At 44.2% G+C, this 26443-nt stretch overlaps 1 protein-coding gene across 1 annotated transcript in view; it reads right to left on the bottom strand.

Moving 5' to 3' along the window:
* The window catches only part of LOC126195824 (sodium channel protein Nach-like), a 168871-nt gene that overhangs the window by 66352 nt on the left and 76076 nt on the right, over window positions 1-26443 (bottom strand). Inside the window, exons 5-6 of the mRNA XM_049934516.1 lie at window positions 17859-18147; window positions 6523-6593 (exon numbers count right to left, since the gene is read on the bottom strand). Coding sequence (XP_049790473.1) covers window positions 6523-6593; window positions 17859-18147 — 360 coding nt within the window. The remainder of the gene's footprint in view (window positions 1-6522; window positions 6594-17858; window positions 18148-26443) is intronic.

A 26443-nucleotide genomic window follows, 5' to 3' on the forward strand; every position in this document is an offset into this window, starting at 1 on the left:
CACAACATGAGTGAGAGTAAAAGAACAACCACACTATATCCTGCAGTGCGGAGATTAGTCCAACATCCCTTCCTCCCAACACAAGTATGAGCAATGTGGTACCATGTTGTCAACCACAAATACACGATGAGACACAGGTTACATGCTATTAGGTTGGCAAGTTCTCCCCTCTGCCCACAGTACCACCTCCGAGACACTGACGAATACTGTTTGATATGTGGATCAACGCTTGACGCATGAATGCTGGTACAGAAGATCCTCACTTGCTACCTCCACACTGTACTTCACAAGATTGTCCTCTGGCCCCTCCTATGCCCAGAGGAGACTTAATTCCTGACTTCGAGGAGTCACACTCTCACATGATTTAAAGACATGTCCATTTACTACTTATTCTAGAACTAGAAGAAGGTAGTTCTTGACTACAGCCAGTGTCTCCAAGACGATCATAGTACACTTAAGCACACTCCTCACTACAAACAACTCTTTGCAAATTATTTCTGCAGTGTATTCACAAACCCACTCTCGCAGTTAGGAAGTACTGGTCATGGGATGATCCCCCCTGCAGTGGACCTTGACACGAGGTGAAATGGTTATCGACTTAGTAGCAATGAACACTGTATGCAAATGGGATAGCATGCAGGATTTTATCTACTTTATTATTTTGATTTCCTTCCAGTGTGTGATCTTTGTCTAAGCGATATTTCCATTTTTGTATTTGTTCTTGGATGTTTTGAGTTCATCTGTCTATTGGAGGACAGATGCATGAAATAAGTGTACTTGCATTTTATTTCATATTGATGTGATTTTATGTTATTTAAATTTTTTCCAATGTCTTCTCTGCAACAGAAACAATCTGTATTAAAATTGTATCTCAAATTTTGGAGCTGAAGGAAGGAAAAAAATAGGAGAAGTTGGTTCAGGGAAGGGGAGTGGGAGGCATCATGATCAGGCCTTGGGTTTCGACCCCTGCGCACTCTATCTCCAAATGCCTAGAGGTGACGTGATCACTCTACTACCTTTTTTTTTTTTTTTTTTTGGTCATCAGTCTACTGACTGGTTTTGATGCGGCCCGCCACGAATTCCTTTCCTGTGCTAACCTCTTCATCTCAGAGTAGCACTTGGCACTTGCAACCTACGTCCTCAATTATTTGCTTGACGTATTCCAATCTCTGTCTTCCTCTACAGTTTTTGCCCTCTACAGCTCCCTCTAGTACCATGGAAGTCATTCCCTCATGTCTTAGCAGATGTCCTATCATCCTGTCCCTTCTCCTTATCAGTGTTTTCCACATATTCCTTTCCTCTCCGATTCTGCATAGAACCTCCTCATTCCTTACCTTATCAGTCCACCTAATTTTCAACATTCGTCTATAGCACCACATCTCAAATGCTTCGATTCTCTTCTGTTCCGGTTTTCCCACAGTCCATGTTTCACTACCATACAATGCTGTACTCCAGACGTACATCCTCAGAAATTTCTTCCTCAAATTAAGGCCGGTATTTGATATTAGTAGACTTCTCTTGGCCAGAAATGCCTTTTTTGCCATAGCGAGTCTGCTTTTGATGTCCTCCTTGCTCCGTCCGTCACTGGTTATTTTACTCCCTAGGTAGCAGAATTCCTTAACTTCATTGACTTCGTGACCATCAATCCTGATGTTAAGTTTCTCGCTGTTCTCATTTCTACTACTTCTCATTACCTTCGTCTTTCTCCGATTTACTCTCAAACCATACTGTGTACTCATTAGACTGTTCATTCCGTTCAGCAGATCATTTAATTCTTCTTCACTTTCACTCAGGATAGCAATGTCATCAGCGAATCATATCATTGACATCCTTTCACCTTGTATTTTAATTCCACTCCTGAACCTTTCTTTTATTTCCATCATTGCTTCCTTGATGTACAGATTGAAGAGTAGGGGCGAAAGGCTACAGCCTTGTCTTACACCCTTCTTAATACGAGCACTTCGTTCTTGATCGTCCACTCTTATTATTCCCTCTTGGTTGTTGTACATATTGTATATGACCCGTCTCTCCCTATAGCTTACCCCTACTTTTTTCAGAATCTCGAACAGCTTGCACCATTTTATATTGTCGAACGCTTTTTTGAGGTCGACAAATCCTATGAAAGTGTCTTGATTTTTCTTTAGCCTTGCTTCCATTATTAGCCGTAACGTCAGAATTGCCTCTCTCGTCCCTTTACTTTTCCTAAAGCCAAACTTATCGTCACCTAGCGCATTCTCAATTTTCTTTTCCATTCTTCTGTATATTATTCTTGTAAGCAGCTTCGATGCATGAGCTGTTAAGCTGATTGTGCGATAATTCTCGCATTTGTCAGCTCTTGTCTTCGGAATTGTGTGGATGATGCTCTTCCGAAAGTCAGATGGTATGTCGCCAGACTCATATATTCTACACACCAACGTGAATAGTCGTTTTGTTGCCACTTCCCCCAATGATTTTAGAAATTCTGATGGAATGTTATCTATCCCTTCTGCCTTATTTGACCGTAAGTCCTCAAAAGCTCTTTTAAATTCCGATTGTAATACTGGATCCCCTATCTCTTCTAAATCGATTCCTGTTTCTTCTTCTATCACATCAGACAAATCTTGACCCTCATAGAGGCTTTCAATGTATTCTTTCCACCTATCTGCTTTCTCCTCTTTATTTAACAGTGGAATTCCCGTTGCACTCTTAATGTTACCACCGTTGCTTTTAATGTCACCAAAGGTTGTTTTGACTTTCCTGTATGCTGAGTCTGTCCTTCCGACAATCATATCTTTTTCGATGTCTTCACATTTTTCCTGCAGCCATTTGGTCTTAGCTTCCCTGCACTTTCTATTTATTTCATTCCTCAGCGACTTGTATTTCTGTATTCCTGATTTTCCCGGAACATGTTTGTACTTCCTCCTTTCATCAATCGACTGAAGTATTTCTTCTGTTACCCATGGTTTCTTCGCAGCTACCTTCTTTGTACCTATGTTTTCCCTCCCAACTTCTGTGATGGCCCTTTTTAGAGATGTCCATTCCTCTTCAACTGTACTGCCTACTGCGCTATTCCTTATTGCTGTAACTATAGCGTTAGAGAACTTCTAACGTATCTCGTCATTCCTTAGTACTTCCATATCCCACTTCTTTGCGTATTGATTCTTCCTGACTAATGTCTTGAACTTCGGCCTACTCTTCATCACTACTATATTATGATCTGAGTCTATCTCTGCTCCTGGGTACGCCTTACAGTCCAGTATCTGATTTCGGAATCTCTGTCTGACCATGATGTAATCTAATTGAAATCTTCCCTTATCTCCCGGCCTTTTCCAAGTATACCTCCGCCTCTTGTGATTCTTGAACAAGGTATTCGCTATTACTAGCTGAAACTTGTTACAGAACTCAATTAGTCTTTCTCCTCTTTCATTCCTTGTCCCAAGCCCATATTCTCCTGTAACCTTTTCTTCTACTCCTTCCCCTACAACTGCATTCCAGTCGCCCATGAAAAAATGGTTCAAATGGCTCTGAGCACTATGGGACTCAACTGCTGAGGTCATTAGTCCCCTAGAACTTAGAACTAGTTAAACCTAACTAACCTAAGGACATCACAAACATCCATGCCCGAGGCAGGATTCGAACCTGCGACCGTAGCGGTCTTGCGGTTCCAGACTGCAGCGCCTTTAACCGCACGGCCACTTCGGCCCAGTCGCCCATGACTACTAGATTTTCGTCCCCCTTTACATACTGCATTACCCTTTCAATATCCTCATACACTTTCTCTATGTGTTCATCTTCGGCTTGCGACGTCGGCATGTATACCTGAACTATCGTTGTCGGTGTTGGTCTGCTGTCGATTCTGATTAGAACAACCCGGTCACTGAACTATTCACAGTAACACACCCTCTGCCCTACCTTTCTATTCATAACGAATCCTACACCTGTTATACCATTTTCTGCTGCTGTTGATATTACCCGATACTCATCTGACCAGAAATCCTTGTCTTCCTTCCACTTCACTTCACTGACCCCTACTATATCTAGATTGAGCCTTTGCATTTCCCTTTTCGGATTTTCTAGTTTCCCTACCACGTTCAAGCTTCTGACATTCCACGCCCCGGGTCGTAGAACGTTATCCTTTCGTTGCTTATTCAATCTTTTTCTCATGGTAACCTCCCCCTTGGCAGTCCCCTCCCGGAGATCCGAATTGAGGGACTATTCGGGAATCTTTTGCCAATGGAGAGATCATCATGACACTTCTTCAATTACAGGCCACATGTCCTGTGGATACACGTTACGTGTCTTTAATGAAGTGGTTTCCATTGCCTTCTGCATCCTCATGTCGTTGATCATTGCTGATTCTTCCGCCTTTAGGGGCAATTTCCCACCCCTAGGACAAGAGAGTGCCCTGAACCTCTATCCGGAAGTCTTCGGCCGCCAATGCTGATTATTTATCAAAATTTAGGCAGTAGGGGGGATCGAACCCGGGACCGAAGACATTTTGATGATGTATCAAAGACGCTACCCCTAGACCACGGCTTACAAACCTACTACCTTAAGGCATACTAAAAACACGAAAGAAGAAAAAGTAGTTAAATTGATCGCACGTGTAAAGCAGGAAATCTGGGCTTTGTGTCTTGATCTGACAAATTTTTTCATATGTTACTAATAAACTGTGCAGCTGAAGTCTAACTGATTTCGCAAATTTGAAATACATTTCTTTAGTAATTTTATTCACTTATGAAATCTGCTATCAGCAGTCTATCTGCGTTTGAGAGAGATATTTACGAGTAAAAGACTTCAATTTGAAATGACGTGAATTTTCCTTTAATGAATCTAGCTTTGGACAGAAAGGGGTGAAATATGAGGGTATGAAACTCTTTGACAATCTACTCGTGGAAATAAAATATCTGACGGACAGCAGAAGTACTTTCGAATATAGATTTAAGATATTTCTCCATACCAGCTCTTTCTATACCATAGAGAAATCTTTGAATATAAATAATTAATCATTTATGCAAGAAACTGTAAATGGTGACCATCAGGCAATATAAATATTTTCATTTTTAAAAAAATATTTGTCTTATGTTTGTTCTGTTGATATGTTCTTCATCGTAACGCTTAACATGAATGTGACTCATGGAATGCGTAACTAAATCAGTAACGAACAGAGACTGCAGACTGAGATCTCATGTCTACCAAGCAAACGCTTTGATTTTATTGCACCTTTGCACCCTTCGTACCATTCCATGTTAGTTTTAACAATGAAGGCTGTACCATTTCATCACTCATTACGCAGAGACTTCTTCTCATTCTACATTGGTCCATAACAAGAAAGGCCACATGTTCAGCATCTGTCTTTAGCCATCCTGTTCCTTTCATTTCACTTTTGTTCTGAAAAAAGGTACACTACACGGTAGTACTCAATTTGTCTAGATTTTGTTCATTTCAGGTGACCACTAACTTCCTGGTAGGTGTATAGATTCAGAACATGTTACCTCGTTTTCGAGAGAGCTGATACATGCCACTTTGTGGCTTTGCCCAAAACTAAACGGTAGTAAACTGCTCATTCGTTTCCACTGAGCCGTTAATTTTTGGTGAAACTTGTCACAGTGCAAAGCACACAGCTCAGAAAAACTTTTACGCAAGACAACATTATAGCAAGTAAAATATTACTAATATGAGCAGTCTTTCTTATTTTGTGTACGTCCACCATGAACCTGTAATATGCAAACAGTATTGAAAACTCTTTTCGTAAATAGAAACAATGTACATTCATTAAAAGACGTTAAAGAAAATTTAGGAAATTACTCTGAAATTGGTATTAAATTATGAAATAAATGTTTAATTAAACATAGCACGATGATTTCCTTCTCCTAATCGAATAATTTTAACATGTGGTAACGCTTCAGAGCTGTACTATTCATGCTGATTTGAGTTGTTAGTGTCTTACATCGATCTCGTTGTCTTTCTTGTCACTGAAATATCTGCTTTGTTTGCCGGTTTAGAATGACATGTGATTTTTAAATATGAATGCTTAACTGCCCAGGAGTCACTATGTTCTGTGTTTTACCTGATCACTGTAGGCTTTCATTATAAAATTTATTTCCGTCAGTGCTCACAAAATTGTTTAGTGGCTATATCGGTTTCTACTGTATAGTGATAATCAACAGCGTATAGATACTGCTTGTCTGTTGGTAACGATTAGACTGTTCCACTGTTCCAACGCTGCTCAAGCGGTGCAGGCGCTGCCGAGTGCCCCTCAGCTCGCTCGCAGTGCACAGTGTGTAAAATTATTGTAGTTAACATTAGGTATTACAGTATGTGTTTATATGAAATGTAAATGCGCGTAAATCAATGACAAGAACGCGTATCAGGGTAAATAAAGACAACTACTGGAATTTCACGCAAATCAGCATGCTAACGAAAATGCGTAATCAGTTTACAAGAAACACTGTAAATGCACTGATATCAACTATTAGACAGGTGAACTCTAGATCTGCAATGGAAACAGATTACTACGTGGCACATTGCTTAAATATCTACCTTGTGTACTAAATCTTTGTACAGTCGCTGAACACAACAGTTCCCCGTGGGATCCAATCTCATATACACTCCTGGAAATGGAAAAAAGAACACATTGACACCGGTGTGTCAGACCCACCATACTTGCTCCGGACACTGCGAGAGGGCTGTACAAGCAATGATCACACGCACGGCACAGCGGACACACCAGGAACCGCGGTGTTGGCCGTCGAATGGCGCTAGCTGCGCAGCATTTGTGCGCCGCCGCCGTCAGTGTCAGCCAGTTTGCCGTGGCATACGGAGCTCCATCGCAGTCTTTAACACTGGTAGCATGCCGCGACAGCGTGGACGTGAACCGTATGTGCAGTTGACGGACTTTGAGCGAGGGCGTATAGTGGGCATGCGGGAGGCCGGGTGGACGTACCGCCGAATTGCTCAACACGTGGGGCGTGAGGTCTCCACAGTACATCGATGTTGTCGCCAGTGGTCGGCGGAAGGTGCACGTGCCCGTCGACCTGGGACCGGACCGCAGCGACGCACGGATGCACGCCAAGACCGTAGGATCCTACGCAGTGCCGTAGGGGACCGCACCGCCACTTCCCAGCAAATTAGGGACACTGTTGCTCCTGGGGTATCGGCGAGGACCATTCGCAACCGTCTCCATGAAGCTGGGCTACGGTCTCGCACACCGTTAGGCCGTCTTCCGCTCACGCCCCAACATCGTGCAGCCCGCCTACAGTGGTGTCGCGACAGGCGTGAATGGAGGGACGAATGGAGACGTGTCGTCTTCAGCGATGAGAGTCGCTTCTGCCTTGGTGCCAATGATGGTCGTATGCGTGTTTGGCGCCGTGCAGGTGAGCGCCACAATCAGGACTGCATACGACCGAGGCACACAGGGCCAACACCCGGCATCATGGTGTGGGGAGCGATCTCCTACACTGGCCGTACACCACTGGTGATCGTCGAGGGGACACTGAATAGTGCACGGTACATCCAAACCGTCATCGAACCCATCGTTCTACCATTCCTAGACCGGCAAGGGAACTTGCTGTTCCAACAGGACAATGCACGTCCGCATGTATCCCGTGCCACCCAACGTACTCTAGAAGGTGTAAGTCAACTACCCTGGCCAGCAAGATCTCCGGATCTGTCCCCCATTGAGCATGTTTGGGACTGGATGAAGCGTCGTCTCACGCGGTCTGCACGTCCAGCACGAACGCTGGTCCAACTGAGGCGCCAGGTGGAAATGGCATGGCAAGCCGTTCCACAGGACTACATCCAGCATCTCTACGATCGTCTCCATGGGAGAATAGCAGCCTGCATTGCTGCGAAAGGTGGATATACACTGTACTAGTGCCGACATTGTGCATGCTCTGTTGCCTGTGTCTATGTGCCTGTGGTTCTGTCAGTGTGATCATGTGATGTATCTGACCCCAGGAATGTGTCAATAAAGTTTCCCCTTCCTGGGACAATGAATTCACGGTGTTCTTATTTCAATTTCCAGGAGTGTATGTACGGTAGCAAGAATTTTTTTTTACAGATGTTGTTTTTTCCGTACAATCACTGCGTTTCGTAATATCATTGCTATTGATTACGTCTACCATGCCGAAATCTTCCCTAATGAGCGTGCATGATATGCTAACACATCATCATCATTGTCTAAAATTTTTTCTAAATATCTATTGGCATTGTCGATTATGTATTTGCTTTGTCGCCGAAACTCAGTTGCCCTTTTGAGACGTATTTTTCCAGCTGTTAAAGTGCATATTGTTGCAGTTGTTTGTAAACACGACCCACGTGGCACTGGAGAAATATCTCTTTCTTTCTGCATTTCCATTTTCAACTTCCTCCCAGTAAATAAATTGCACAAATAATACCACACAATACACATTTTTACTTCGAACCAAATTGCTGAAACTAATAACGCAATAAACAATGAAAAACAAGGTGTGGGCCAAAATCCGCAAACCGCCTCGCTAATGACGACTAGGCAGCTAAGGACGCTCAGCGTTGCCATTTTCGAATACTGCAGAGAGCGCTACGCGAGACTAGGGCACGAGTGCGGGATCAGCACACGCCAGGACGCCTGGCTAGAATTACAGTATGTGAGTTTGAGTGGCACAAGAGTCGCATAGGCTCTAGTCCAGCTCTCTGACTAACCGCAGTCAGTCTTTTATTCGCCCCCGCCCACCTGTGCCTGTCAGTGGTCACACAAGATGGAGCAGGCTGCATTGGAGAGTAGGGTAAAAGAGGTATAGCCACTGATCAGTTACGTAAGACATTGATTCAATAAATCTTATAGTGAAAAGTAATGTGTTCACTGGAGCTCTCAGCCAAAAACATGACAAATGCGAACAAACTGTAAACTTCAATGATGTGACGCACACGCAAGCATAGCACACCTATTGAGCCACAGAAGTTGAGTATCATTTTAAAATCATAATGGTATTTATTAAAAATATGGAATAGGAAGCAAAAAATAGTTGTTCTATGGAAATACTTACGAAATGGTTGCACTATGCACTTCATTTGCTCCACGGTGCACTCTGGCCAGGGCACTGAAAACACACAGCCACAGACATTGTTAGATAGGCCTTCTGCTTTGTCGTAAAAAGGTACACAAGGAATGGGGATTTAAATGAGCAATGCAGTGTTAACTGGATGCTTGTACACTGCAAAGTGCTATTTTGAAGCTTCAAAAGGAACATGAGACTGATAGTTAACTTATAAAACACACGATCTTGTAAGTATTGGAAAATAATGAGCGTTTGTGGATGTAAGTGAGAAGAGTGGAAACTGCTGGAGGAAGGTTAACGGTGGCTATCCTGTCTGTGTCATCTTCGTTAGCATAGGAATGTAGCTCCGACATACGTGGTTCAATTAGGTAACTGGCTATGTCACTGCAAGTCTGAGAATAGATTGCCAGAAAGGAATCTGAACATCCCTCGTCCCAAAAATGCATCTAGCATGTGAACTAAAGAGTCGCCCCGATATCACTGTCAAGTCCAGTTTTAGGTAGCAGCGTGTCTAGAGTGGTACGCGCGCAGACTGCTCACGCCGGGCTGGCATGTCTTAACGCACTGCTACTGGGGGGGGGGGGGGGGGGGAGGGGAGGGGGGGGCTACGAACACGAGGGTAAAACAGGCGTCAACTCTACAGCCTCAGCATACTACAGATGTCACACATCAAGCTCTGACGAGGAAACATTTCCAAATTGCAGTAAGTAGGGAAGTGAAAAAATAAAATGAATGTACTGTTTAATTTAAAATGTTAACTTTGTAATAATATGATACAAATTAGGCCGGCCGCTGTGGCCGAACGGTTCTAGGCGCTTCAGTCCGGAACCGTGAGACCGCTACGGTCGCAGGTTCGAATCCTGCCTCGGGCATGGGTGTGTGTGATGTCCTTAGGTTAGTTAGGTTTAAGTAGTTCTAAGTTCTAGGGGACTGATGACCTCAGATATTATGTCCCATAGCGCTCAGAGCCATTTGAACCACTTGATACAGATTATACAAATCCTCACACAGTTACTTTGAACGTTACAAGTCTAGAGATTCTCAACTTGGGTAGTAATGGATTGGCTACGGATGTGTGATTCAGTCAGAAGTGTACTTCACCAGAAATATACTAGTATATGTTTGGAATGGCTCCAATAATAAACTGCCAAGTCAAAAGAATTTAAAATTATTTTTATGCACCGAAATTATTACGGTAGGCCGGAAAAATGGGAATTTATTTCAAGTTACGGAGACAAAGAAGGAAAGAAAGAGTAGTCAGTTAGATTAATATATTCTTGTCGTGTAAGAGCTCTAAGTTAGAGCGAGCTTATAAAAATCACATTCTTACTAAGATACCCATGAACCATGGACCTTGCCGTTGGTGGGGAGGCTTGCGTGCCTCAGTGATACAGATAGCCGTACCGTGGGTGCAACCACAACGGAGGGGTATCTGTTGAGAGGCCAGACAAACATGTGGTTCCTGAAGAGGGGCTGCAGCCTTTTCAGTAGTTGCAGGGGCAACAGTCTGGATGATTGACTGATCTGGTCTTGTAACACTAACCAAAACGGCCTTGCTGTGCTGGTACTGTGAACGGCTGAAAGCAAGGGGAAACTACAGCCGTAATTTTTTCCCGAGGGAATGCAGCTACACTGTATGGTTAAATGATGATGGCGTCCTTTTCGGTAAAATATTGCGGAGGTAAAATAGTCCCCCATTCGGATCTCTAAGCTGGGACTACTCAAAAAGACGTCGTTATCAGGAGAATGAAAACTGGCGTTCAACGGATCGGAGTGTGGAATGTCAGATCCCTTAATCGGGCACGAAGGTTAAAAAATTTAAAAAGGGAAATGGATAGGTTAAAGTTAGATATAGTGGGAATTAGTGAAGTTCGGTGGCAGGAGGAACAAGACTTCTGGTCAGGTGAATACAGGGTTATAAATACAAAATCAAATAGGGGTATTGGAGGAGTAGGTTTAATAATGAATAAAATTTGTAGTACGGGTAAGTTACTACAAACGCCATGTGAACGCTTTATTGTGGCCCAGATAGACACGAAGCGAACGCCTACCATAGTAGTACAAGTTTATATGCCAACTAGCTCCGCAGATGGCGAAGAGATTGACGAAATGTATGATGAGATAAAGGAAATTATTCAGATAGTGAAGGGAGACGAAAATTTAATAGTAATGGGTGACTGGAATTCGATACTAGAAAAGGAAGAGAAGGAAACGTAGGAGGTGAATATGGAATGGGGGTAGGAAATGAAAGAGGAAGCCGCCTGGTAGAATTTTGCAGAGAGCATAACTTAATCATAGCTAACACTTGGTTCAAGAATCATAAAAGAAGGTTGTATACATGGAAGAATCCTGGAGACACTAAAAGGTATCAGATAGATTATATAATGGTAAGGCAGAGATTTAGGAACCAGGTTTTAAATTGTAAGACATTTTGCAGGGGCAGATGTGGACTCTGACCACAATCTATTGGTTATGAACTGTAGATTAAAACTGAAGAAACTGCAAAAAGGTGGGAATTTAAGGAGATAGGACCTGGCTAAACTAAACCAGAGGTTATACAGAGTTTCAGGGAGAACATAAGGGAACAATTGACAGGAATGGGGGAAAGAAATACAGTAGAAGAAGAATGGGTAGCTCTGAGGGATGAAGTAGTGAAGGCAGCAGAAGATCAAGTAGGTAAAAAGACGAGGGCTAATAGAAATTGATGAAAGGAGAAAATATAAAAACGCAGTAAATGAAGCAGGCAATAAGGAATATAAGCGTCTCAAAAATGAGATCGACAGGAAGTGCAAAATGGCTAAGCAGGGATGGCTAGAGGACAAATGTAAGGATGTAGAGGCTTATCTCACTAGGGGTAAGATAGATACTGCCTACAGGAAAATTAAAGAGACCTTTGGAGAAAAGTGAGCCACTTGTATGAACATCAAGAGCTCAGATGGAAACCCAGTTCTAAGCAAAGAAGGGAAAGCAGAAAGGTGGAAGGAGTATATAGAGGGTCTATACAAGGGCGATGTACTTGGCGACAATATTATGGAAATGGAAGAGGATGTAGATGAAGATGAAATGGGAGATACCATACTGCGTGAAGAGTTTGACAGAGCACTGAAAGACCTGAGTCGAAACAAGGCCCAGGGAGTAGAAAACATTCCATTAGAACTACTGACGGCCTTGGGTGAGCCAGTCCTGACAAAACTCTACCATCTGGTGAGCAAGATGTATGAAACAGGCGAAATACCCTCAGACTTCAAGAAGAATATAATAATTCCAATCCCAAAGAAATCAGGCGTTGACAGATGAGAAAATTACCGAACTATCAGTTTAATAAGTCACAGCTGCAAAATACTAACGCGAATTCTTTACAGACGAATGGAAAAACTGGTAGAAGCCGACCTCGGGGAAGATCAGTTTGGATTCCGCAGAAATGTTGGAACACGTGAGGCAATACTGACCCTACGACTTATTTTATAAAATAGATTAAGAAAAGGCAAACCTACATTTCTAGCATTTGTAGACTTAGAGAAAGCTTTTGACAATGTTGACTGGAATACTCTCTTTCAAATTCTAAATGTGGCAGGGGTAAAATACAGGGAACGAAAGGCTATTTACAATTTGTACAGAAACCAGATAGCAGTTATAAGAGTCGAGGGGCATGAAAGGGTAGCAGTGGTTGGGAAGGGAGTGAAACAGGGTTGTAGCCTGTCCCCGATGTTGTTCAATCTGTATATTGAACAAGCAGTAAAGGACACAAAAGAAAAGTTCGGAGTAGGTATTAAAGTCCATGCAGAAGAAATAAAAACGTTGAGGTTCGCCGATGACATTGTAATTCTGTCAGAGACAGCAAAGGACTTGGAAGAGCAGTTGAACGGAATGGACAGTGTCTTGAAAGGAGGATATAAGATGAACATCAACAAAAGCAAAACGAGGATCATGGAATGTAGTCGAATTAAGTCGGGTGATGCTGAGGGAATTAGATTAGGAAATGAGACACTTAAAGTAGTAAAGGAGTTTTGCTATTTGGGGAGCAAAATAACTGATGATGGTCGAAGTAGAGAGGATATAAAATGTAGACTGGCAATGGCAAGGAAAGCGTTTCTGAAGAAGAGAAATTTGTTAACATCGAGTATAGATTTAAGTGTCAGGAAGTCGTTTCTGAAAGTATTTGTATGGAGTGTAGCCATGTGTGGAAGCGAAACGTGGACGATAAGTAGTTCAGACAAGAAGAGAATAGAAGCTTTCGAAATGTGGTGCTACAGAAGAATGCTGAAGATTAGATGGGTAGACCACATAACTAATGAGGAGGTATTGAATAGAATTGGGGAGAAGAGGAGTTTGTGGCACAACTTGACAAGAAGAAGGGACCGGTTGGTAGGACATGTTCTGAGGCATCAAGGGATCATAAATTTAGCATTGGAGGGCAGCGTGGAGGGTAAAAATCGTAGAGGGAGACCAAGAGATGAATACACTAAGCAGATTCAGAAGGATGTAGGTTGCAGTAAGTACTGGGAGATGAAGAAACTTGCACAGGATAGAGTAGCATGAAGAGCTGCATCAAACCAGTCTCAGGACTGAAGACAACAACAACAACAATATACTAAGATAATTGTTTATATACCTGTTCGTATATCGTTTGGCAAAGTGCGGCAGCTTGTCATATAAGAAGGCAGGCCAGTTCCGGTTCTAATCGTGCGGCGGATCATCAACGACCGTGGTTGGTGGTGCACCGACCAGTTCCACTGCGGTTTTTAGACTGTTTCCCATGCTCGTTTGGACAAACGCTGATCTGGTTCTCACTTTCAGCCTCAGAAAGTACGATACACAAACGTGTAAAATACGATCACACGCAGAACAAAGTTGGCATTATTCACAAACAGGTGGCGCGCACGAGGTCCATCCCTCAGCTAACAATACGAAGTGACGACTGCGGCGATACAAATGGCCTCCGGCCACAAAGTACAGCAAAATACGACGAGGGGTCAAAAGTCATAGGATACATCCTAATATCGAGTCGGCCGTCCTTTTGCCCGTCTAAGTGCAGCAATTCGATGTGGCACGGACTCAACAAGTCGTTGGAAGTCCCCTGCAAAAATATTGAACCACGCTGTCACTTGTAGCCGTCCATAATTGTGAAACTGTTGCATGTGCAAGATTTTGCGCATGAACTGACCTCTCGGTTATGTCCCACAAATGTTCGATGGGATTCACGTCAGGCGATTAGGATGGTCAAATCATTCGCTCGAATCATTCTGTTGTGGCCCGGTGACATGGCGCATTGTTGTCCATAAAAATTCCAATGAGGAGTATGATCGACGGATATATATATATATATATATATATATATATATATATATATATATATATATATATATATATATGGGGAGACGTGCAGCCTTACAAAATCGGCCATTACTGTATTTTCTCTTTTCGCCTCTAGATGGGAGACGTGTACAGCAAGCAGGAGCGAGCTTGTCTATCCAAGTGCGCTGGAATCGGATACCTTGTTCCTCTCTTCAGTGTTTTCTCTACTTTGCGTGCTTGATGGTGGTTGCTGTAGCTCTTAGCGCGGGGCTGTGGTACGCTTCTTTAGGGTAAGTGATTAATTTAGTTGCTATTTTTCGTTTATCTATGTTATGTAACGAACGATATCTAACAAACATTTCACGCTAACTTCCATAGCACAACGTGCAAGCAATATGACCAGATGCTACTGCGTGTTTGTCGTGCAGTACAAGCCACTTCATAGCCTTTCAATATCGGCCAGAAGTAATTTCAATTTTTAAATTATGTTTTCTTCGCCTTACTTCTTTTTAGACTGAAATCGCGGAAAATGAGCAAAAAATAAGAGAAAAGAATGCATTAAAATGACTGGAAGCGAGGGTATGTCTATCAAAATGACTGCGATGGAGGTAGCTGAAGAGCTTTCAACAATTAGAAAAGAAAAAGTTCGCTACCCGAGAGAAGAGATTAAAAGTAGAAAAAATAAAGTCTGAAAAATAGCTGAACAAAGCTGAACTTAAGTCGGGTGTTTCATTACTAGAAATAATGAATCAACAGAAGAGACTGAAAAGTGCGCCATGTGTTTGGAGTTGTTTGAAGAAGGATGGGTGCTGTGTACCAAGTGCAGACGATGGGCACATATTGATTTCGTGGATCAGGAGAATATTTTTTATTTTATTTGCGGTTTCTGTAAAACAGTGAGGTAAAAATTGGTGAATCGAGCTAAGTTCCCACGCTTATGTGTTTTATTATTATATCATAAGTATCAGTGCAGTGTATGCTTAATAACCGATATTTTCACAGAAAACACAATGGCCCATACTGCAAAACTCTATCTGCAAGCGTTTTTATTGTGATTCTTATACTTCCGATGAAAAATAAAAATCATTACACTGTCCGACTCATACAAGATGTATTGAGAAAGTATATTGAATGAGTATATTAAGATTCCTATCAACCACCACAGTTAAACAGTAAAGTCAAAAAACTTAAGCAGGCCAATACTGCACTACTCTCCCCTGTATACAAGGAAGTTACAGCACACTAAAATAATTCGGGGGCTGTTGATGTTTTCCCTTTCTTCAGTTAATTGTTGACGGTTACTTTTTTTTGCAGAGTAACTTTTTGTGTATGTATCTGCCTTGTTTAGTTACTAGATCAGCTTATGGATCATTTTATAGCCATACGTATTTCTTGTGTAGACAAAGGGTCTGATTGGGATCTTTAGGTTGAGACCTCAACCATGGTGACCAAGGGTTCATAATTCGAGGACGTCCTGAAAATTTATGCGTCAGAATGTTTTATGTGAAAAGTGTTAAAGCTTAGTGCAGGTGTCGCAGCAGCGTGACTGGCCTGGCATAGTCATGCTGAATGAGAGGGTGCTCCACGTGTGAACGAACGTTTTCTGCGTTAAAACCGCGTTTACAGAACGCTGTTTTTCACTCACTCACATAGTTACGTACCAGACTGCCACGTTACACGCTACAATTCGGAGCTCTCTGGCGGCAGAGGGTTGCAACTAGTGTAAGAGTAGAGGGGGAGTGATAGAGTAATATGTGTGACATGACTGTAATACCTCAGTAGATACTGAGACAGAATAAAAGGTTCGGAGGCGTTACTTTTCAGCACACCCTCGTAGTGATTTTCTTTCATTAAAAGTTAATGAGAAATTTGTGTTCGGAAGCTGTGATTTATGTTTTGCCTGCAGAGGTCTTTATGCATGTCTATAATACTACTACTGGCCATTAAAATTGTTACACCACGAAGATGACGTGCTACAGACGCGAAATTTAACCGACAGGAAGAAGATGCTGTGATATGCACATGAACAGCTTTTCACAGCATTCACACAAGGTTCGCGCCGGTGGCGACACCTATAACGTGCTGGCATGAGGAGAGTTTCCAACCGATTTCTCATACACAAACAGCAGTTGACGGGCGTACCCTGGTGACACGTTGTTGTGATGCCTCGTGTAAGGAGGAGAAATGCGTACCATCACGTCTCCGACTTTGATAAAGGTCGGATTGTAGTCTATCGCGATTGCAGTTTAACGTATCGCGACATTGCTGCTCGCGTTGGTCGAGATCCAATTACTGTTAGCAGAATATGGAATCGGTGGGTTCAGGAGGGTAATACGGAACGCCGTGCTGGATCCCAACGGCCCCGTATCACCTGCAGTCGAGATGACAGGCATTTTAACCGCATGGCTGTAACGGATCGTGCAGCCACGTCTCGATCCCTGAGTCAACAGATGGGGAAGTTTGCAGGACAACAACCATCTGCACGAACAGTTTGACGTCGTTTGCAGCAGCGCGGACTATCAGCTCGGAGACCATGACTGCGGTTACCCTTGACGCTGCATCACAGACAGGAGCGTCTGCGATGGTGTAGTCAACGACGAACCTGGGTGCACGAATGTCAAAACGTAATTTTTTCTGACGAATCCAGGTTCTGTTTACAGCATCATGATGGTCGCATCTGTGTTTGGCGTCATCGTGGTGAACGCACATTGGAAGCGAGTATTCGTCATCGCCATACTGGCGTATCACCCGGCGTGATGGTATGGGGTGCAATTGGTTACACGTCTCGGTAACCTCTTGTTTGCATTGACGGCACTTTGAACAGTGGACGTTACATTTCAGATGTGTTACGACCCGTGGCTCTACCCTTCATTCGAACCCCGCGAAAGCCTACATTTCAGCAGGATAATGCAGGACCGCATGTTGCAGGTCCTGTACGGGCCTTTCTGGATACAGAAAATGTTCGACTGCTGCCCTGGTCAGCACATTCTCCATATCTCTCACCAATTGGAAACGTCTGATCAATGGTGGCCGAGCAACTGGTTCGTCACAATACGCCAGTCACTACTCTTGATGAACTGTGGTGTCGTGTTGAAGCTGCATGGGCAGCTGTACCTGTACACGCCATCCCAGCTCTGTTTGACTCAGGCGTATCAAAGGCCGTTATTATGGTCAGAGTGGTTGTTCTGGGCACTGATCTATCAGGATCTATGCTCCCAAATTGCTTGAAAATGTAATCACATGTCAGTTCCAGTATAATATATTGGTCCAATGAATAGCCGTTTATCATCTGCATTTCTTCTTGGTGTAGCAATTGTAATGGCCAGTAGTGTAGTAGCGGAGGTACAATGTCTTCACCGTACTGTGCACGGGCGAAAAAGGACTAGCAACTCATAGGTAGTCGTTATCATAAGCAAATCTCTCTCGAAACGATATGAAACTGCCGTTAGCAATCCGTGCTACGAACCCTTTGACATCTTAGCTGCGAGTGTATTTGCTGATCAAAACGGTGAATTAGGTACGGCAATGCAGTGGAGAGCGAGCTACCTGAGGGGACGCGGGAGATGTAGGGCAAGCAGCCGCACTTCTTGGCGTGGGCGACTTGCAGGCACTCGTGGATGCAGTTGGCGCGCGTGTAGAAGCGCGAGAAGAGCAGCGGCCGCTCGTCCGGGAAGAGGCAGAGGCGCTTGGGCAGCGGCAGGCGGCGCAGCTCGGCCTCGCTCGTGACGAACGCCGCGTCCACCGAGAGCGCCGTGACGGAGCGCTCGCCGCCCGCCGGCCACTGCGGCGCCACCAGGCCGGGGCCGGGCGCGTCCCGCGGGCTGTGCACCGTCACCTGATAACGTGGGCTCACTTATTATGGACTGTGGTAAAGTTGACCCTGAGCGAATATAATGAATTTCCTTGAGACAGAGAAGTTGCTGTCCGTGCATCAGCACGGCTTTAGAAAGCATCGCTCCTGCGAAACGCAACTCGCCCTTTTTTCACATGATATCTTGCGAACCATGGATGAAGGGTATCAGACGGAGTATTCCTTGACTTCCGGGAAGCGTTTGACTCGGTGCCCCACTGCAGACTCCTAACTAAGGTACGAGCATATGGGATTGGTTCCCAAGGATGTGAGTGGCTCGAAGACTTCTTAAGTAATAGAACCCAGTACTTTGTCCTCGATGGTGAGTGTCCATCGGAGGTGAGGGTATCATCTGGAGTGCCCCAGGGAAGTGTGGTAGGTCCGCTGTTGTTTTCTATCTACATAAATGATCTTTCGGATAGGGTGGATAGCAATGTCCGGCTGTTTGCTGATGATGCTGTGGTGTACCGGAATGTGTCGTCGTTGAGTGACTGTAGGAGGACTCAAGATGACTTGGACAGGTTTTGTGATTGGTGTAAAGAATGGCAGCTAACTCTAAATATAGATAAATGTAAATTAATGCAGATGAATAGGAAAAAGAATCCAGTAATGTTTGAATACTCCATTAGTAGTGTAGTGCTTGACACAGTCACGTCGATTAAATATTTGGGCGTAACATTGCAGAGCGATATGAAGTGCGACAAGCATGCAATGGCAGTTGTGGGGAAGGCGGATAGTCGTCTTCGGTTCATTGGTAGTATTTTGGGAAGATGTGGTTCATCTGTAAAGGAGACCGCTTATAAAACACTAATACGACCTATTCTTGAGTACTGCTCGAGCGTTTGGGATCCCTATCATGTCGGATTGAGGGAGGACATAGAAGCAATTCAGAGGCGGGCTGCTAGATTTGTTACTGGTAGGTTTGATCATCACGCGAGTGTTACGGAAATGCTTCAGGAACTCGGGTGGGAGTCTCTAGAGGAAAGGAGGCGTTCTTTTCGTGAATCGCTGCTGAGGAAATTTAGAGAACCAGCATTTGAGACTGACTGCAGTACAATTTTACTGCCGCCAACTTACATTTCCCGGAAAGACCACAAAGATAAGATAAGAGAGATTACGGCTCGTACAGAGGCATATAGGCCGTCATTTTTCCCTCGTTCTGTTTGGGAGTGGAGCAGGGAGAGAAGATGCTAGTTGTGGTACAAGTTACCCTCCGCCACGCACCGTATGGTGGATTGCGAGTATGTATGCAGATGTAGACGTAGAGCAATGTACGTTGGCTGCTCGGTTCAGTGGCGGGTAGATATGTTGTTGCGGGACGAGGGGATGTGATAGGGGATATGTTTGCTTGTTTATCTTCCAGCACTGAAATCTCATGAAGGTGTGTACCTCGTACCGATCAGCTGCTACGGTGTAAGTTGCATCGCTTCGTGAGTGTGCATTAGAGAGACAGTCATCCTCAAATGGGATAAATATTAGTAGCAAGGGGTATGAAATTAAATTAAGGCTGTTGTAATACAACGCAATGAGTAGAAGAAAAATGGTACAGTTAGGACACATTTCCGACCCATCTCAGATAGCATAATCCATTTAAACATAAGTACACAAACTGTTATTAATCAAAATAATCATATGCTAACATAGTACAACACCACTTTGTCAGTAAATTACAGTGTCGCAACATTGAAGTCCCTGAGGGATGGTGCAGACGATCAGTACTTGGTTGACGGGACCGACTTATTGCGCCGTTACTTTAGCTACGCTGTCGGAGGTTCATAACAAACTACTTCACGTAGGTTACCAATTATTAATGGCACTGGTACATATGCGACCCGAAGTGCCTCCCCACAATGTCAGTATTGTATCTTGAGCAAGAAGTCCGCAGCTCGTCGTCTCGCAGTCGCGTTCTCGCTTCCCGAGCACGGGGTCCCGGGTTCGATTCCCGGCGGGGCCAGGGATTTCCACCTGCGTCGAGATGACTGGGTGATTGTGTTGTCTTCATCATTTCATCCTCATTCATGACAGTGGGGAGACTGGACTGAGCAAAGGTTGGGAATTTGTACGGGCGCTGGTAACCGCGCAGTTGAGCACCCCCCCCCTCCCACCCCACCCCCCAAACCAAACATCATCATCATCTGGAGCAAGAAAGTCTGACGACCATTATTTTGAAGTACTTATGTGAGCAGCGGTGGACAAAAATATGGAAACACCGCGTGAAGCGCATCCTTGACCATAAACGCAGATGCTAGCCAAGCCTCCAGGCTGCGCTGTTGTATTTGACCACTAAACATGCCCTAATTCGTCGTGGTCACAACAGTGTTCTGTGTAGTTATGAGCGCGTTAAGTCGGAACTAATTTTTTCTGCTTGTACGGTGCCTGCTTCTGCAACGAAGCTAGCTGACGTGTTTGGCCTTTCAAGAGGCACCGTATGGAAGACTTATATCGCATACAGTGGAAACGGAAATACGTCATCCGCTAAGTCACAACGCGGACAAAAGTGTGTGTTGAGTGGTCGTGATGGACTGGACGGTCAATGAAGAGAATTGTGACGAAAACAAAGAGGAAACCAGTTGCAAAAGTCACTGCAGAAGTGAACTTCGCACTCGCGATCACTGTCTGGGAAAAAAAAAAAAAAAACCAAGGTAACTCTATATGCTAGGAACTGCAGGGCGAGCTGGAATCCCGAAACCGCACATCAGTGATGCAAATGCCCTTACCAGGAAAACATCGTGCCGAACCCATAAAAAATGGACCACGAGACTATCTAAAACAGTTATTTGGTCAGATCAGTCTTGTTTCCCACCGTTTCCAACTTCTGGCCGAGTTAACGTCTGGTTCCTGCCGTCCTTAGCCTGCAATACCGGTAGAGACTGCTTGCTGTCAAGAGTGAAACATAATGGTGATTTGCTGATGAAATGAGCAGCCATGGTTCAAATGGCTCTGAGCACTATGGGACTTAACATTTATGGTCATCAGTCCCCTAGAACTTAGAACTACTTAAACCTAACTAACCTAAGGACATCAGACAACACCCAGTCATCACGAGGCAGAGAAACTCCCTGACCCCGCCGGGAATCGAACCCGGGAACCCGGGCGCGGGAAGCGAGAACGCTACCGCACGACCACGATGAGCAGCCATATCGTGGTTCCTTGGACCCCACATTTACTCTGCAAGACCGCATTACTGCCAAGGATTATGTGTCTATTTTGCCTATGTAGGTTCCATCCCATGGTACTGTGTTTGTTCCCCAATGGTAATGCTGTGTTCCAAGATGACAGGGCCGCTTCTGCACATTTCGCGGCTTCCAGGACGCGTTTTTTGAGTGTCAGGATGAACCCTCGAATCCTCCACCAGGTCTCAATATTTTTGAGCCCTTGTGGTCTACGTTGAAAAGTAGAGTGCGTGATCTCTGTCCACGTCCCTCATCGTTTCCTGAACTTGTCTCTAGTTAGCAGGAAGAATATGTAAGATTGTCTTCGAAAAAGGACTTGTATTCATCCATTCCGGGACGACTGGAAGCTGTTTTGAATGCCAACGGTTTTCCTGTACCATATTTGGCATCTTAATGTGTTCTGTTTTGGTGTTTCAATATTTCTCTCCACCCATTGTGTGCTATGAAACAATAATTTCGGCGAAAGAAATTTTCTTTTATTACATAGCATACAATTAGAGTTTAACAGAACGTGTGACTCGTCTAACAATCAGCGCTATAAAATGGCATAAAGTGCTCTTGTAGTAGGTTCGCGATAAAGACACAGAAGCCATATTTAAAACCATTGTTTAGATAAAGCTCAGTCCACACAGTGTCACAGGTTTTGATCGACTTAAGAAGCGCTGGCCTTGTTTCTCCAGTCATGCACACTGCACACTATCTGGTTAAAAGTATCTGGAGACCCATTAGTCGACACTGATATGCTGTGTCTCCACACTTTGCCTTTGTGTCAGCGTGAACTCTGCTGAGGACACATTCAACGAAATTTTTCTGGAGGGATAGCAGCCCATTCTTACTGAAATGCCAAAACCAGAGAAGTGGTGATGTCGGCCTTTGTGACAGCGTGAACTCTGCTGAGGACACATTCAACGAAATTGCTCTGGAGGGATAGCAGCCCATTCTTACTGAAAGGCCAAAACCAGAGAAGGGGTGATGTCGGACGCTGAGATCTGGAGCGAGCTTGACGTTCTGACTCTGCTCAAAAGCATTCCATTTGGTTCACATCGGGACTGTAGGAAGGGTAGTCTACTGAGGAATGTTATGTGCCAAACACCACAGAAGCTGGGAACTGTCATGTACAATCATTGTCTCTAAACTGTTCCTCTTGTGTATGCACTACAATGTTGTTTAAAGTGTTCTCATATCCTTTTACATTTAGCATTTTGTCAAGCGCAATAAGGAACCATACCCTGACAACGAAAAACACCTTCATACTGCAATACCGTCTCCTCTGTACTTCACTGTCTCCACTACAAATGATGGCATGTAATGTTCTCCAGGATTTCGCCAACTGAAACCCTTCCATTGCCAGAGGGTGTGCCGTGATTCGTTGCTTCATATCATTCGTTTCCAATCGTCCACTACCCAGTCACGTCACTGTTTACGCCACCTCAAGCGTCGCATAGCATTCTATCTAGAAACTTATTGCTCGACCATAGTACCACACTCTTTTCAATTCCCTGTACAAAGCAAGGAGGACATAGAAAGTAGACTAGCACTAGCATTCCTAGCCAAGAGAAGTCTACCAGCATCAAACGTAGGCCTTAATTTGAGGGAAAATTTCTGAGAATGTACCTTTGGAGCACAGCATTGTACGGTAGTGAAACATGGAGGATGAGAAAACCGGAAGAGATGAGAGTCGAAGCATTTGAAGTGTAGTACTACAGAAAAATGTTGAAAATTAGGTGGACTAATAAGGTGAGGAATGAGGAGGTTCTGCGCAGAACCGGAGACGAAAGGAATATGTGGAAAACAATGACAAGAGAAGGGACGGGATGATAAGACCTCTGGTAGGACATCAGGGAATGACTTCCATGTTGCTAGAGGGAGCTGTAGAGGGTAAAAACTGTAGAGGAAACTGGAGAGTAAATAATTGAGGACGTAGGTTGCAAGTGGTATTCTGAGGCAGAGGAGAGGTTAGCACAGGGGAGGAATTCGTGGTGGGCCGCATCAAACCAGCCAGAAGACTGATGACAAAAAAAAAAAAAAAAAAAAAAAAAAAAAAAAAAAATTCTTTGTTATGTGCGCAGCTGGTAGCACTTTGGAATCACGAGTGAATCCATCTGCTGATTTCATGCGATTTTTTACAATCACTCTCCAAAATCTCGACGGTTCCTGTCCGTCAGAACATGAGGTCTGCCTCGTCACGGTTTAGCTATGGCTGTTCCTCCGCGTCTGCACTTTTTGCGCTTCACAGGCACATTACCAGGAGCAGACCTGGGCAGCTTTAGAAGTGTTAACGTGTCCCTGATGGATTTGTTACTAAGGTGACATCCAAAAACTGGACCATGACTGAAGTCACTGAGCTCGCCTCAGCTACCCGTGTTGCAGTTGTTGCCCCTCTACTCACAAAACAGCGCTCCCCACTTCCTTTCAAACATGCGCGTCTGCTACTGGTGATGTCTAGTCGTCAGCTCCGCATTATCTACGGGTGTCCTGAACTTTGATTTGGTTATGTATCAACAAATATGCGCATATACCGATGGATTTGTCTTTGGGTGTATTCCTATTCGCTGCTACGTGGGCGCAAAGCAGTTTCCTATCGCTGTCTGTTACACAGCACGTGTTACAGATGTACACCGAATCCTTTTGTCTTAAAATGGAGTACTGTGGCTTCTAAATAAAAGGCATTTAAACCGAAAAGTGATAAAGACAGCTTAGTGGGCTGAACTGAAAATGAGAAACGTATTTATTTTCCTGCGTGGAAAATAATCTCAGACGTGACCGGTAGGAGAAATAACAGACGAAATGACATTTTGTGCCTGGGCCGTTGTTAGTTATATTTTTTTTACGATCAGTGTTTAGGCTATTGCGCCATTCTGAACTAACAGCTGTATTACCATGATAAGCAATAAATGCGGATGATACAATATTTCGCTGCCCGCCTGCTTAGCTGAGTGGTACGTGGTTGCCTCCCATGCCCTGGGCCCGGGTTCGATTCCCGGCAGGGTTAGAGATTTTCTCGCTCGTGGACAAGGTGTTGCGTTGTCCTCATCATCAATTAAGCCTCATCATCAGCCGCAAGTCGCCCAGTGTAGCGCCGACTGGAATAAGACTTGCACTTGGCGGCCGAACCCGACTGGGACATCCTGGCCAACAATGCCATACGATCATTTCAATATTTCGCTTTCTTGAGAAGAATGAATATGCATTGGCGCACTTCACAATGGGGTGACAGGTTGTGCGTATTTTTTAAAAAAAATTATTTGCTCCCAAAAGGAAATTTTCATTATGCATCGCAGTAAGCACTGATTCCAGTAATTTGCGTTTTTACAAAATGTTTGAGAACAGAATGTATCTTTAGGCTTGATTTTTCTTAGTGATATTAGCTGGTGCAGCTATACCTGAGAATGGAACAACAGCCGGAATCCCGACCGTTTAACAGTGCAGGTGGAAGATATTTTTATTTCTAGATGCTGCAGGACTGAGGACGCAACTAAAAGGAAAATAATTTCAGTCGAGAGTAGTAGTAACAGTCTCGATGTTCAAAGCAGATATATACGATCTTCTCCACTTTTAGCTGGGCATCGTCCTTCTGAAACATGGCACCTGCAGTTGTCTGAAGGATACGAGAGACAGATACCGGTAAGATAGTTCTAAGTACGAAGGAGTAGCGGTTGCACGTTGTGTCCAATGCCGCCCAAAACCAACGGAGTTGACGTCTGTATGCTGCGTCTCACAACAGCACAGCTTGCCAGACGGCGAAGGTGCGAAGGTAGCGTTTTACATGTATTACGCCACAGTTGCAGAATGGCTTGTAAAGGAACTCGTCTGAAATCACTACATCTTTTCATTCATCACGAAATAGCCGATTCGCATGCATACTCGTTTTGGCCTAATGTGAGATGTTCGTGCTGTTTGTACAATGGAAGCCAACACAACGGGGGGCGGGTCACCAGTGCAAACCACGGCAGACGCTAATCAAAAGAAAAGTCCATTTTAGTCAGGAGACCCAACGCTGTGGACCATGCTGAACGGCCCATTGATGCCATTATATACACATCACTGTTATAGTTTCACGTCCTATGGTACGAATCAGAATGTAGCGGTGTTATAAATCTATTTTCTAGAGATCGTTTATTCTGTCTCCTTTGAACTCACTGCAAAAAAATGTTCAAATGTGTGTGAAATCTTATGGGACTTAACTGCTAAGGTCATCAGTCCCTAAGCTTACACACTACTTAACCTAAATTATCCTAAGGACAAACACACACACACCCATGCCCGAGGGAGAACTCACTGCATGACGATATGGCGCCGTTGTACGTGATATGATTCTGTTGAGTTATTCGATCTTTTTGACAAGCACGCGAGCTGCGTCTAATCAGACGGAAGACTTTTTGTTTATCACACCATAAATTTGCGGACTTTAGATTTCACTGGTTTATCGTGTAACCAAAGTTTAACGAATTCCTTTTAGCACTCATATGGATGACCTCATACTTTTCGTTATGTAGGGTCAACTGCCAATTTTCGCACCATTCAGATATCTTTTCTAAATCGTTTTGCAATTTGTTTTGATCTTTTGATGACTTTATTAGTCGATAAACGACAGCGTCATCTGCAAACAACTGAAGACGATGTAAGACGTCGTGGTCTCCTGACCTTCAGTGCTTACATATTCCGCCCTCACAATCATGTTCCGCACATCAAGACGCTTGATTCGAACCCAAACTCAATAAAATAAAGTCAATGTTGTATAAATTCATGTAAACGATATGCAATTGACAAGTGAGCGCACCGTGGTTGAAATACTCGAGACTGGCGCGCAGACATACATTCCAGACACGACGGTCACAGAGGCTTTTAGTTCAGGAGAGAGGCCACACAACGGGACGCCAGGCCCTTCAGAGGACGACCCAGACCATGTCGGCCGGTGACCGCCCGTAGCGGACAGCATGGGCCTGAGTGGAAAGGGGGGAACAACCCCGTGTTCGGCTTGAAAGCAAATTCCGCTACATTGTGTGGGAGCGGCCAGCCTACGCATTCTTTACACATAGCACGCAGTTTCAGAGATTTTCACAGGGAGACAGCAAACGCCAAAGCTACAAGCTTCTGGATTGGTCGCC

Source organism: Schistocerca nitens, chromosome 1, assembly GCF_023898315.1.
Source record: "Schistocerca nitens isolate TAMUIC-IGC-003100 chromosome 1, iqSchNite1.1, whole genome shotgun sequence".
Lineage (NCBI taxonomy): Eukaryota > Metazoa > Arthropoda > Insecta > Orthoptera > Acrididae > Schistocerca > Schistocerca nitens.